General features: G+C 33.8%; 1 protein-coding gene across 3 annotated transcripts in view; it reads left to right on the top strand.

Annotated features, from left to right (window-relative positions):
* The window catches only part of PRKD1 (protein kinase D1), a 131,646-nt gene that overhangs the window by 62,940 nt on the left and 53,711 nt on the right, over window positions 1-14,995 (top strand). For all 3 annotated transcript variants that reach the window (XM_040558385.1, XM_040558384.1, XM_040558386.1), the window contains exon 2: window positions 5,367-5,505. In XM_040558385.1, coding sequence (XP_040414319.1) covers window positions 5,367-5,505 — 139 coding nt within the window. The remainder of the gene's footprint in view (window positions 1-5,366; window positions 5,506-14,995) is intronic.

Below are 14,995 nucleotides of genomic sequence, written 5' to 3'. Positions count from 1 at the left end.
AAGAGGAAGGCTTGTGAAAATCTAACTAATTTAAGGGGAAAAAAATAGCTATAGCTAAAAAAAAAAAGTTTAAAAAAGGTCAATGTAGACTAAAAAAAATAAAAAGAAGACTTGTTACTTCGTAGAATAAAACAACAGACACTATCCCTTATGTGTAAATGTGCAAAACTGTAGTAAAATGATCACAGTGACCTATTTTTTCAACAATTGGATTCCATTAGTAGTTACACTGGAAACAGCATTGATGTTTAGAGTACATTGTTTCCAGATTTTCCAGATACATTTCCTCCACCAAAAGAACTTTTTTTCTCATCAGTTTTTCATTTGGGGTTTCATTTGAGCTAGTGTGCAAACCTTCAACATTTGTAATTATTAAATGTAACTGATGAGAGAGCTCTGCTTCCATTAGACAGTCTCACCTTTCCTTTTAATTAATTTCTATTAAAAAATGTCCTTTACTACAGCAAAAAGGAAGGCTGAATACATTGTCCATTCAAATAACTATGTAGATGTTTGATTATAAGTATTGAAAGTTTCCTAATACATGTTGGAAATATGTTAACATTTAGCTATATTAGGTCTTCCAAAGTTCTGTCTTCAACAGTAAAACAATTTGATTGTCACAGCAGCTGGACAGAGTTTTAAGTCATGTATTTTTTTCACGAGTTTGTTTTTGATCTTTGTGTTGAGAACAGTCATTAATAAGACAGCACATTCATGGAAGTGCATAGTTCAACCTGTGTTGGCATGTGTATGGATGTATGCCTTTGAAATTATTGACTGATAAAATATGTAATGGATTATGTGAATTACTGAATACTTATAATGTGAGGCCTTAGTTATTGAAATTTAACGTCTGCAATTTTTTGTAGTATTACTTGAAGTCTTTTTAAATTAAAAGCTGGAATTTGGATAGTCATTTGACTTCTTATTGGTAAAGCCTTCTGGTGGATTTTCTGTAGATGTTTACTGTTGCTAAGGGTAAAAACACTACAATGATTGCTTTCACTTTGGTATGTGCTAAGGAAAGGTTGGTGTTGAGCTTCTTCTTGCACTGTGTTTTATGGATAATCTGCTGCCATAATACACATAAGCTGTGCAACATCAAACTATTACTTAAAATGCTGACCAGAAGGTTTTTTTTCCATCTGAAAAAACTATTTGCTTTTTTTTTTGAAGTCCCACGGTTAGAGAAAAGTTAAATGATATTATCAGGAAATGAAAGAAGCACACAACTTCAGTCTGCTTATGGGTGACTTCAGATGCAAGTGTTGTTTCCTGTTTTTTACCTTAAGAGCTGCTACAATATGATATAAAACAAGTTTTATATAACTGTTTAGACAAGAGTTTTTAAGTAAGAGTTTTTAAGTACATGTAAAAAAAAACAAAAACAAAAACAAGCAAACAAACAACAACAACAACAAACTGTTATGCTTTTCCCAAATAATACACTTTTATTGTGGTAACATTGCAGTACTTGTAAGGAGAAATTATTGGCATAATATGAGAAAAGCATCACTGAAAAGTCAAGAATGCTGAAAACTGACATTTAAGTCTTTGTTGAAAATTTTTATAAGTAAACTTTTTTAGGCTATTTGTAGCTCATGAGGTACTATACAATACTTGCATGTACATTTTATTTCTTGAGGGGATGTAATGATTAAAGTATTACTAAAGTAGCATTCACAGTCAGTGAATGATCACTGCTTCTGCATTCAGTAGGTATTAATAATTCAAAATCTAATAAACAGAATTAAAATCCCCATTATTCAATACTGAATGCTTTGTATTCAGAATTGTAATATGTTTGTGATCATTACAAGCAACAATAATGAAAAGCAACTTGTTAATATTTCATTTTCCATTTTGAAGTGGGCATGTAGGAAATAATTTGCAGCTTAATCCAGGGACATTGTGTTCTCAGGATAGCTTAAATTTCAGTCGCCCTCTGCCATCCATGGAAGCTGATTTTTAAATTCAGATCATCTCTAAATTACAACTTCTCCTCCTCAAGCTGTCTGAAATCAGTTTGATTCTACTGTGACATAATTATTTATCTCTATGAATGCTATTTTGGACTAATGGCTGAAACCGTTTCTCCGGCAAACTTTTATGTGTGTTTTACAAATAGTTACACTGACAAGTAGTAGTCATATTAAGTCAGTTCAGTGCAGCTTTAGGTCTTCCTTGAAGTCTTAAGCCCATTAAACACCTTATTTTCTATTTCTTCTTGACAGCAATTCATTTTTGACATGTCATTGGCATGATTATGGAAAAGAGTATTTTTATTTATTTTTTAACAGAAGATCATATTAACAGATTGTAATTTGCTCTGAGAAGAGTAGCTGTGTATATGCAATATTACCTTTACAACAGTTTTCCCATAGTACACATCGAACTGCTTACCAGTAATATAGAATGAGGGAACGCATATAGTGCTTCCCCTGTAAGTCTACTGAACTGACGTAAATATATTTTTCGCAATAATGAATGACATCTGCATAGCAAGGTTGGGCAAAATTAAAAGCTCTTATAGCAAAGTGTAAATCTGGTACATTTTCTGAGGATAGTTTATATTTTAATTTTTCAGAATTTCTTCTTGTATCAGTTATCTTTCATATAGTACATTAATGAACAAAGTCTGTGGATATGTAACACAGTTTCTTTTGTTAAATCTCAAATTCTGTTTTTGATTCTTAAGGAAATATTCCATTTCCACAGTATAGCGTTTTCTGTGACTATTTTACTCCTGGTAATTCCACTTACAGCAGCTAATATGGTGAAAAGGCTTTTTATTAGTGTTGGGAATTCAGGTCCAATACCATCATTTGTAGTTAGTTTTCAGTTAGCTTAGCTCTAGTTAGCTTTTAGGTAGCTTGACATGTATGCATTTCCTATTTTGCTCTGTATTTGGCAAAAATAAATGCTATTTATAGTGTTGTAGTACCAAGCAATGTGTCGGCTTTTTGTTTACTTTTGTTTGTGCATATCAACATTATTGTTGGCAGGAATAAGCTTAGCTGAGGGAATATTTTTGTCACTGTTGCAACAGTTGGTCCTTACACAATGTTTTATTTGGAGAATCACACCATCAAAATGGCTTTCTTGGCGTGAGAGTAGCTCATGTGGGGAAAACTCACTTGAACCCAGCAGATAATTCTTGTATAGAATTGAACAACAAATCGTGACCAAATTTTTTATCTCTTCAGAATGTAATGATACCTCAAAATATACATATTTATACACACATAGATAATACATGTAATATAACAAATACTTCTTATAGGTAGAAAAAATTGAAATAACATAAAATGAGCAAATGGAGTGGGAAAATAAAGAGACAACAAGCAATTTAAGTCATAACGAATTTAGAGGGAAATGCCTGTTTTATCTCTGCAATCCAGTGAAATGAGAAGATTCTGTCGGTGTTTGAAAGAGGACAGCAGTGTCCATTTTGAGAGATATTTTTAATTTTACACTGCATCCAAGTAATAAAAAAATCCCTCAATACAAACTATCAGGCTTGTATACTGTAGCAAGGTAGGGATCTGTATAACTAAATTTCTTTGGGATTACTTTCTTATGTCTGCTCTGAGGAGCATGAGTCTGCCTGCTGCCAGCTCCTGTGCTGGTGTGCGCAAAGCAGAGCTGCTCCATCCACTGAGCACCATGGCACAGGGCCTGGGCAGCTCCATCAGGCTTTTAGTTTCAGCTCAGTGCTGCCGGGTCAGGTGTTGAACAGCTTTGTAAGATGCTTGGGTGTCTCCTAGCACCCGTATCATCTGCTTTTTTATCATCTAAGCTTACCTTAACTTAAATAATAGAGTATATTGACAAAGAGAGTAATTGCAGTTCAGATTACGTCTCCCCCTGGAAAGTTTTGATTAGCTCAGCTTAATGTAAAGCAAATTTCTTTAAAAACAAGAGTAACTATTTCACATTTAAGCCATGAATTTGGCGTATTATCAAACTAGAAAAATGCTTTTGGCACTATGTTGAATAATTTATTACATTAATGAGATTTTGAAACAATCATGGCTTAAGAATTAATCTGGAATAGGACTGACCCGACTTCAGAGACTTTGATGCATTTCATTCGAAGCAGGGATATGACTATTTTGTCTCTCTTTTTCAGTGTATGCTTTAAAGCTATGAAGCATAACTTTCTTGGAGTGCTTGGATTGATTCTGAAGCTTCTAGTAATCAGTAATGAATGTATTGTTTTATTCTTTATTCTTTTCAAAGTAATTTGCCCTTCAAAACCTGTCACTTTTTCTCTCTGTGTGTATCATTGGGTTTCTTTCACTGTGTGTTGGTAAAGCTCCCAGATAAAACACGGAGTAGTTCAACAGTGGAAAATTGGATTGAATTTTCTGTATCATAAAAAAGGGTTTCTTGGCTATGTTTTCAAAGCAAAAGTTTGGTTCTTGTAAGCTAGGAACATGAAAAAACTCACATTTTTGTGCTGCAGCAAAAAGGAGTGAAAAAGTTTTGCTTATATAATAATCTCACGTTCAGTGTACAGCTGCAGAGTTTTTTGAAATGCTTTCTACTTTGAATAGGACTTACTCTGTTTTCCCATAGTACAGTTTCAAAGCTCCAACACCTTTGAATAGAAACAGGTTATTATGGTTAAGTTTGGAAACATAGTTTTATATTTCAGTATCTTAAAGTATACCCCAGAAAATAAAAATCCTATTATATGATACCTCGTTGCACTTGAAAATGGTCTTTTTTGACACTGTAAAAGAGATCTTATGTAGGGTGTGATTTTTGTAAAGAAAGATTTTCGGTAACTTTTCATTTTTCTTCTCTAAGTATGAAGTTGTGAATATTATGAGGGCTTTAAGTGATACACTTTAGTCTCAAGAAATATGTATTAGCTAATGACCTATCACTTAAGAGTTGTATCTTAGGCAGAGCTGAAAAATATTTCTGCTGGCCTCCAGGCATCATTTTGCCATGAATATTGTAATCATGATAGAATCATAGAATAATGTAGGTTGGCCGGGACTTCCAGAGGTCCTCTAGGCCAACCACTTTCTCCAGAAGGATCTAATCAAGTTGCTTGGGAACTTGTCTTTGAAAAGACATCAGCAGTGAGTAAGGGATGTACTTATTTCTCTCTCATTTACTAGTGGATACCGCATTACTTGCAAACAAAATAAAAGCAAATGAGTTTACTTGGGTTGCGGAAAAGCTATTTTTAGAATACCATGATAAATATTGCCATATATGGAAAAATATTTAGTTTGGTACTAATGTGAGCAAGTGTCTACTCTGCCCTCAAAATTAATTATATTAATTGTATTTTACAGTTATGTATTTTTACAATGTAGTAATTTCTTATGGGTTTGTATTTACAGTTTCCTGAATGTGGTTTCTATGGAATGTATGACAAAATTCTGCTCTTCCGCCATGACCCTACCTCTGAAAACATTCTCCAGTTGGTGAAATCAGCTGCAGATATCCAAGAAGGAGACCTAGTTGAAGTTGTCTTGTCAGGTAACTAAAGGAAAAAAAAATAAAAAGGAACTAACAGCATGACAACTGTCATGCTTTTGCATGTGAAGACATCCACAGTTTTGTCCCAGGAAAAGGAGATTTCGTATGTATGGACTTTCATCTATACTGGGTCAAAATCTCAGATGTATATGCGCCATACATTAATTTTTGAATTTTTTTTTCCTGTTGTACAGCTTACTTTTTGACAGCCTATGTCCATATTACTAGTTAAGCAACAGGTTAATTTTAATGAACAATTTGAAAAATGTGTATTCTGCATTTTTAGAGGAAAATCATCCAGATGGGCAGCACAGCCCTTTTCAAAGAAGCACATTGGAAACAAAAAGCAACAAGTAACAACAAAATACAATATCTGTATTAACATTTTAGCATTTACGTAATTAATAGAGAAGCTTAAAAATTAGAATTGGTTTTAACATATTTTGCATGACGTATCAATAGTTTAATATTTAAATGGATAGACTATACATTTTTCTGCTAGCCTATTAAGCAGTGCTGTTTGTTCATAATTACCTGTGGAGGAATTATCAAAGCCATTCTAGCTAGTAGTGACCTGTTTCCTTTTTAAAAAAAAGGATTTTTTTTTGGCACTTTATATAAGCTAAAAGCTAAAATGTCTACTGGAAATAGAATAATTGCTTTTTCACAGCCTTTCATAACAATGCCTGTTCAGGCTGCTCTGATTCCTTATGTGATTAAAAAAAACCCACGTATTTAGAAAAGTAAGAGAAAAATTTTAATTTTAGTTGGGATAGTAAATATATATTATTTATGGATGGCAGTCCAAGAGGAGTGCTGGATACTCCTTGTAAAGGACTATATATAAATGATTGCATGGAAAAAAGCAGAACAAAAGAAGATAAATATTTAAGGCCTAGGAAATACAAGGAGACAGTAAGCCGATAAAAAGCCAGAGAATAGAAGCTATAGTCTGAAGGTGTTTAGCAGGTGAAGGGTTGTAAGAAGAGATGTAGGATGAGTGAAAGGCCACATTCTGGAGACAACAAAATGACAAATGGATTTAAGGAACACGTTTGGCCAGCAAAGTGACCATAAAGATTGGATTACTCTAACTGAAGGAAACAGAAATTATGCGACTGGAATGTAGAGGAAGTGTGGGGGTGCCGTTAGGTGTTAACAGGACTTGTCAAAAGCCTATGTATAAGAAAAGATGAAGTATGTAAATAGGAATGACGCAAAGTTTAGAAGGATATGCAGTAGAGAAAATGCTGCAATTGTAAAGATGTAAAAGTGGCATTTGTTAAATGAAATTTAGATGTCTGAGGGGCTTTATTTTTGCAGTTGGAATATGCAGTTAGACCAGCTGGAAAGACAAAAATAGGGAGGTACATATGTCATGTACAGGTAAAAACTGAAGCTGTAGAAGAGTGCAGGATTAACAAATAGAAAGCCATAGGCCTAGTGGTTGCTGAAAAGACGGGGAGATAAGTTAGGTTAATGTCATCTTAACCAGTTGAGCTTTACTGTATAGCATCCTATTTCATACTCTGATTAGTATAGGAAGTAGAGAATGATGCAAGTAATTCCTGTAAGTCATCGTTCATCTATTCCATATCAGGAAACAAATCTTTGCCTCTTGAAAAGATGCCAGAATCCCTATGTCAGATAATCCACTTAAAATAATTGCTGCAGGTCAATAAATCAGATGCAGTGAAAAAAAATCAGCAAGGAATTTAGTGTTTTATTTAATGCATATTTTTTATGATTTTGAAACAGAAACCACATATCTTCCAGTTCTCCAAAATTAGGCAAGTAGCTGTTGAAATCTTCAAGAGAACTATACTATTTAAGAGCATTAGGGGATTTATGCTTTTATTTTGTGGGTGAAACATCTCCCCAAATAAGTGGTCAAGTATAAGCAAGTCTGTGGTAGTTAGAGGAAGGCTCTTAAACCAATACTGCGTGAAAGTATGGGTGGTACTTACAGGTACCTGTCTGTATGTGCTTTATAAAAATAGATGATACAGAGTGTTGTCTGAAGGCTTGACTTTTTTAATATGACAAAGTAGTGTTGTACTGTGTTCTAGTAATCAAATTTTAGTTAAAGGCAAATCCCCGAAGTATAGTATTGCACACTTCCTAATAACTCTGTTACACAGTTCTTAACAGTATTGATCAGCTGTATCATTTGATCTAGTTGTATTTTTGAGGAACTCGTGAATGAAGTTTGTCTTTGCCTTTGCCTTCTTGCTACTTGCTTTTGGCATTTCTGTGATGGCCTATTTCCATTTCACAATTCACTGGCTATCAAAAGTTGTGTAACTGCACCAGTGTGTCAGAAAGAGTTAGAGGAGAGTAGAGAATACAGTGGGATTCAAATCATTTTGAAGGTCATTGTAATGTAGGAAATTCAGAGATTATGGAAATTGTATTTTAAATACATTTACAATGAAAATGTGTTGTAAAAACATTATGATGTATTGAAAACTAAGCATAATATATTTTTGGTATTGTTTCATAGTTTTACAGGAAATAGGGCGTAATTATAATCCTTATAATAAGGATTTTATATAAATTTATATAAATATAAAGTCAAAACCTTTCTGAATCTTGAAGTCTTAATGTCATTACTGTGTTCTTTTTTTTTTTTTTCCACAAAAAACAGTGATAGGCAGTTCTAACCCCCTGAGAATAATTCTTGTTTTAGGTTTATCTTCCTATTAGCAGTAGTTAATAATAGAATTTGTTTTTCTCTCTCTTTCCCTCCCTTCCTCCCTCTCTCTCTCCTTTTCCCTTAGCCTTTTTCTCTTTCTTTCCCCTACATCTAGAGCTACTTCTGGAAAATACAAAGATGCAAGTTATCGTTCTAGTATAACCATCTCTTTGACCAATCCAGACCATCCAGACCAATTTGACCATCTAGAGATTCGTTAAAAGCAGTTTCCCGTGTTTTGAGAGTACCTGATTTATGGAATTTTAACCACAGCCATCAATCATATCCTTACTAAAATAAAGTGGCTTTTTTTTTTTAATTATTTTTACTTATAAGTCAGGGTTGAGGAATCTCAGGACTCTTTGGCTCTTCTCTTTTCTTAAGAAAATAAACACATGCATTTATAGTATTTCATATTAGCAAAGCTTAAAAAGTATTCTTTTTAAAAGCACTTATTTTTAACCTGACTTCAGAGGCAGTAGAGCTGGAGCAGTACAGAATACATTAAAAAGTGATGCCATTAGCAATGATATTGCTATCAAGCTCTCACAGTGTTTATCCAATATGTTTGATGGTCCATATTAGAAATGTGCTCTGACCCCATGGAAAAGATGGCAAATTACATCTTTTTAGATTATGACTTAATTAGATTATTATTTAGTTTATACTATTATAGATTTGTAAATTGTCATTTGTTTTAGTCATTTATTGCAATATTTACTTAGAACAGATAAATTGCAAGTAAATTTTAAAGATATCTTTAGATGTAAGTATTTGCAAGTTGTATTTAAATATAAACTACATTTTTTTTCAGATATTTAAACTTTTTTTTCCAAATTGGGATTTAATATATTCTGCAGAGCTTTTACAATTGCAGCCTAAATTAGGATGTGGCTTGGAAATTAAGTTAAACAAACAAAAGAGCCAAAACCAACACAAAACAAACAAAAAAGCACTGATTCCTTCCCCTTCCCCTCCATTTAAAATATCCCCCCCCAAAACCTGAGAGCAATAACTCTTTTTGCAGAATGGAAGTGAGAAGCAGTCTAAGGCAGTATATGTACTCTGCAAGAAAGGAAACCTGTTTCAGAAGGTCTTCTGTAATTGTTTGTTTTGGAGAAATCGGTAAAAGTTTTCAATAGGAAATTATTTGTCATGGCATTCTCAAAATCCTGGATGACTTTCATATTCTGTTTTTCATTATTCTTCCTATTACAGATGTAGGTACAAAACGGTGAGATTCTACTGATAAAAAGAGAAACAATCTTTTCATTCACTGTTCCAGTGCTTTTATTTTTCAAAGTCTGAAAATATTTGATCTTCATTTATTTTTTAAAAATTTTTTATTTGTGCACAGATATGTTAGATAGGTATTTCAATACTAGTACATACTGTGTTGCATGAACTTAAGTTGAGTTTTATAAGACAGGGTGACAATTACTGTAGTAAAAATTGATCAGAGAACTAGGGGAAAGAAAGCACCTCAGAGAGGCCCAGGAAGCTGTTACCAAGCACAGATGTTCACTTTAGCATGTGACAGTCACCAGCTGAAAATATTTATAGTCTAGGATGCCCAAGGACTACAATGAATTTGTCAACCTCTTGAGTGTTGCTGTTACTCACTTTGGGGCATGTAGTGTGTCCCTGTGGACAAACAAAAAGAGAGCATCTTCTGCCTCTGGGAAGTCATAGCCTGAATTTCAGCAGCAGAGAGAGCATGCAGCATCATGTTCAAAGCTTTCTGAATAGGAAGCTTGATCCTATTTGACATACAATGGATTAAATCCATGTAAATGTATTTTAAGTTTACATTTGATGAACTAGAGCAGATCGCTCAAAGGGCTTGGCTCATTGGGTTTTGAATGTCTCTAAACACGAAGAGTATGCAACCTCTCTGGCTACTTCTTCGTATGTTTGATCATCAAAGTGTTTTCTAGCCTACATTAGAAATATCTAAACTGAATGTACATTCCAAAGTTCTGTAAATTCAAGGTATATTTTGGCAATCATTTTTGAATAACATTTCTGAAAGAGACAATAGAATGTTACTGCTACAGCTTTGCTGCTGAAAACTGTGCACACTGCGGGTAAACATCCCCTGAGGTATAGATATCTGATGTCAAAAGCTATACTGATCCACTGCATTCATTTTTTATTGCACATGTCGATATTAGCCAGTGGAGAAAAAGCTGAACTATCACTCCTAATACTATGGTATTATACAATCAATTCATATCCTAATGCTATGCATTATCTAATTTTAATAATAATTTATGTAATTTCAAGGTATTTTATAAAGGCTGGACGACGTGATTTTTTTTTCATTTTATTTTTATTTTTTCCATATTCTGTTTACGTTCTTAACAGTTTAAGGAATAATAAATAAAATCATATTCTGGTTTAGATCTTATATTACAAGTTCTTGAGAGAGATGAGAAGTTACCTAGAAAAATTTATATTTAAGAAGAGTGCAGCTGAAGCACTTTAATCCAATTTAGGGAAGAAAATTGTACCTGCAGATGTCATATAATATAACTGAAACAGGTTGTAGAAGAGCTAGAGGTTTCTGGTGGAACACATGAGATTTAATCAGCTCAGAATGCAACACTTCTTGTGCTTTTATATTTAAAATGAACATTATGATCTGCACTTTGCATTGGTGCATTATGCAGTGGGATTTTAATGGAGTGTAAGAATCACGTAACTTACTGAACAACTGCTGTGTGTCTGTCTGCTGACTGGCCCACAGGAGATAAACACAGACTGTTAGGATCAGCTAGCCAAACTGCTGTTCAGTGCCAGAATAGATTCTAGCATTTTGGAGGTGAAATGTCAGACATTATTATGAGAGTGGAAGGAAGAGGGTATATTGAGTTACAGACTGTCACCTACACATTAAAGGAAGAAAAGGGAACTTTCATTATGAACGTTAGTAGTCCTCATAAGTACAGTTTTATTTTTACCTCATATATGGTTATCTTCCTTTTGTTTTATGTATTTTAAAAATATTATCTGTTCTAATGCTTTATTTCAGTTAACAGTATGGGATTCTGACAGTGTTTGTAAAGTAGGTGGGGGCACGTCAGAAATGAATTACTTAAAACCACGAATTTGTTTGTTCAACCAAGTTAGTTTATTAGGCCACACTCATGTATGTGCATTGAACAGTATCACTAATACCATTCTATTAGTGATGTATCAGTTGCCATGCTGACGTTTTCTTTGCTATGCATTTTCTATTCCATTTCTTCTTCAGAGTGTTAGAAAAGTACATCTAGTCTCCTGATGCACAAAAGAGGAAGGCCCTTTACTTACAGTGTTGGGGAAATCTCCACTAATGTGTCCACTGAACCCATTTACCTATCTGTTAAATTGCATCACAGACTGAAAAAGGAGCAAAATATTTGTAGAAAGGATTTTGTAGAGCTCTATTTGTAGGAAGGATTTCTTTTGACTAAAATACTCTAGAAAATTAGCAAGCAGACCAAATCAGGAAGGATTATATCAAAGTTATAATCAAAGGCTGTAAATGAGCAGTCATTCACTCAGAAACACTGAAAGGAAGAGGAACCACAGGCTGTAACTTGTGCACTCTCTTTCTTTAAAATGCACTCTTCCTGTCTACTCAAGAAAAGGAAGTAAGTTTCATGTAAGGTGATTTTAGCGACTTTTTACACAGGCAGATACTGACAGGGCAAGGGGAAATGGTTTTAAACTAAAAGAGGGGAGATTTAGATTAGATATTAAGAAGAAATTATTTACTCAGAGGGTGGTGAAGCACTGGAACAAGTTGCCCAGAGAAGCTGTGGATGCCCCATCCCCAGAGGTGTTCAAGACCAGGTTGAACAAGGCCCTGGGCAACCTGATCTGATGGGCTGCATCCCTGCTACAAGCAGGGATCAATAGGAAGGTATCATTCATGTTCCACTCATAAAATAAAGGATGTAAATGTCAGACACTAAAATAACGTAAAATATACATTAGATTTGAATAGAATGGAATAAGCTTTCTCTGATTTCTGGCTTCTTTAAGCTTTACTCCTAATTGAAGCATTTTGCTACTCTTTTGAGTAGCCTTTAAAAATTATATATTTCGACTGCCATTTATTAACGCCAATAACAAGATATTAATTATTGAGAGGTACAGACTTTCATATCCTTTCTTTCTGGAGTTGTTAAGTAGTTAAAATGTATCAAGTTTTTACATTAAGTAATTAATGTAAGTTAAGATATAAGGAAATGTGGATTGTAGATGAGTAAACTTGTTTCTAAAATGGGGGTTGCAGTGCATGTATCAAAGTTATTTCAAGCTCTCTATAGATGCAACCAACACCACTTTGTGTGTGTATTTGTGACCTTTTTCAGATGAGCTGTATTTGCCTTTTTTCCCTTAAATGGAAGCACAGCCTCTATAGAACAAGCTGGCAAATGACAATTGCTGTACTTCTGACTCTGTTTGAGCTCTGTTTTTCAAGTCCTGCAAGGAAACTATTAGTTTAGATGCCTTCAGACTTTTCTTCTTGCCAGCATAATTTGTCCTATGCTATACCTTGTTCAGGAAGGTTTATTAAAAACTGCTGTGTAAATTTGCCAAGTTGTTTCATGTTATATAGAGCAAAAAAACAATTTTGCAGTTTTAATATGAATTTGATGGTTAAAAGTCTGTCTGTTTTTACTGGGGCAAAATTACACTGGCACGTAAGAGATCTTTGCCAGCCACTGGAAGGCAGACGATGAAACATTAGCATCTTGTGAGAATTAGCAGAATGTACTTCATCTGCTTGCTGTGAGCAGTCGTGCTCAACTTGGCAGGATTCCTGAAGCAATAAAATCAAATAGCAGCTCTTTTACGTTCCCTTGCTGAGCTGATGAGGGCAGAAATTGATCCACTACTTTTGTTAAGAAGCCATTTTTGGTTTAATATCACAGACAATATAACATCAGATCATTAGTTGCTGACATTTTATTTGGTTTCAGTATATTTTATACTGTCTTGTATATGATAAAATATAATGAACTGAATACAAGCTGTAGATAACTATGCAATTATAGTAAATGCCATATATCAGCATATAACTGGATTGTAATACTAGTTTGACTGCCAAATCCTTGAGATAAATATTATGATGTTACGTCTTTGAACATTATTTTGTAGTAGTTACATACTTGGTCATGATTTGTGACTTTCTTTGTAATTGAAAGCCACGGTTCTTTTGCTATCTCCATGGCTATTTTAAGGCCCTGGTGTCTTTGGAAAATACAAATGTCCCGTCCAAGGTCACATTTCTTATAATTCTTCCTCTGTGTCCTTTTAATGATCTCTAGCTGTCATCTTTTTTCTTAATACTGTAGGTAAGGCTCATTACTGATTAGGTTAAAGTAGATCTGATTTTCTGTCCCTTACTGTTCAGTAGCGTGCATCATTCATGAGTCATGAATTTCACATAGATGCCTCTATTTAAAGTTCCTAGAACTAAAAGATTTTTTGCTTCTTTGTTTGTTTTTCCTCATTGTCTTTTCCTCAGCTTATAAGTAGAAGGTAACAATTACAATAGATACAGACTTCAAGTTTCATACTTCTGTATCAGCTGCATCTTTCTGAATTCCCTCTCCTATCTTGCCTTACCATTCTTTTCTTTCTGCTACAGGAGGGAGTAGGTAAAAATAGGATGAAGAAATAATATCCTGTCAACATCACTTCATTACACTAGTTACCTTATCTGGCTGCATCCTCAACAGAACACACTGAGTAAAATAATGTGTGATAGGCAAACGTTAATAGGGAAGCAGTTAATGTGTCAGCTTTGCTTCTAGTGTTCCTACAGGCCGTGCTAGTTATTCTTCCTTAGGTCTTTCTGTATGTTTTTCATATTTAATGATTATTTCAGAAACAGAAAAAGAGTTGTGAGATTTTGATAACGTTGCTTGCAGTAAAGCAAGCAGTGCTTTCAGTTCTTCACAGGAACAAAATTAACATTACATTTTTAAGGAACCTTTTTGAATTACTAGTTTCCTTTATACGTTAAGCTTTTAGATGTCATTTTAAAGCTTAATTAGTTGGTAATCATAAACAATGCATTTTTGTGTTCATTAAAAATTAAATTTTAGAAAAAACAGTGTTGGTAGAGAGGATAAATTTTCCTTGCAAGAAACTACAACTACACAGAAATCCTTCTCTCAAGACAGTACCTGTTTATGAGAGGCTGCTGTTTGACTGCTAGCTAATATATCAGACATCCTACATTGTACACCTTTACATGTCAGTTTTTGAGAGATGATACATTTTGAGCTTATTTGTGTGGTGTTTAATGAAAACACCCAAGTTTTCTGTTCAGCTGAGATAGCAAATTTGGTTTGCCAGAAGCCATACAGGTACTTTTTTAAGCACTTTTTAAAGCACTTATTTAAGAATACTTCTATTTCACATCGCTATCTCTAAATTTTTGAGCACATTTCCAATATATGCATATTTATTTATTTTCACTTCATTTCCACTAGCTAAAATATGAAATTGGGAAAAACACAATTTTATGCTCAGAAAAAAAAAAAAAAAAAGATTTGATTCATTATATTTTTTATTATTATTATTTGATACATTTGTTCAACAATTACTTTGACCAGTAGATGCTTGACCAAACATTTATATCAGTGTATTTTTAATCAATAGTTGCAAATCTTGAAGGGAGACTAGATGTAAATGATTCTGAGAGGAGTCTAATAATAATTTAAAAAAAAAAAGAAAAGGTAATCCACTTGGAATAACATGCCCATCAGAAGAGCTGTGTTGTTAACCTGT

The sequence above is a fragment of the Cygnus olor genome, chromosome 5, assembly GCF_009769625.2.
Source record: "Cygnus olor isolate bCygOlo1 chromosome 5, bCygOlo1.pri.v2, whole genome shotgun sequence".
In the NCBI taxonomy this organism is placed as follows: Eukaryota; Metazoa; Chordata; class Aves; order Anseriformes; family Anatidae; genus Cygnus; species Cygnus olor.
Note: the sequence above shows the minus strand (reverse complement) of the source record. Positions and strands in the feature narration are given on the sequence as shown.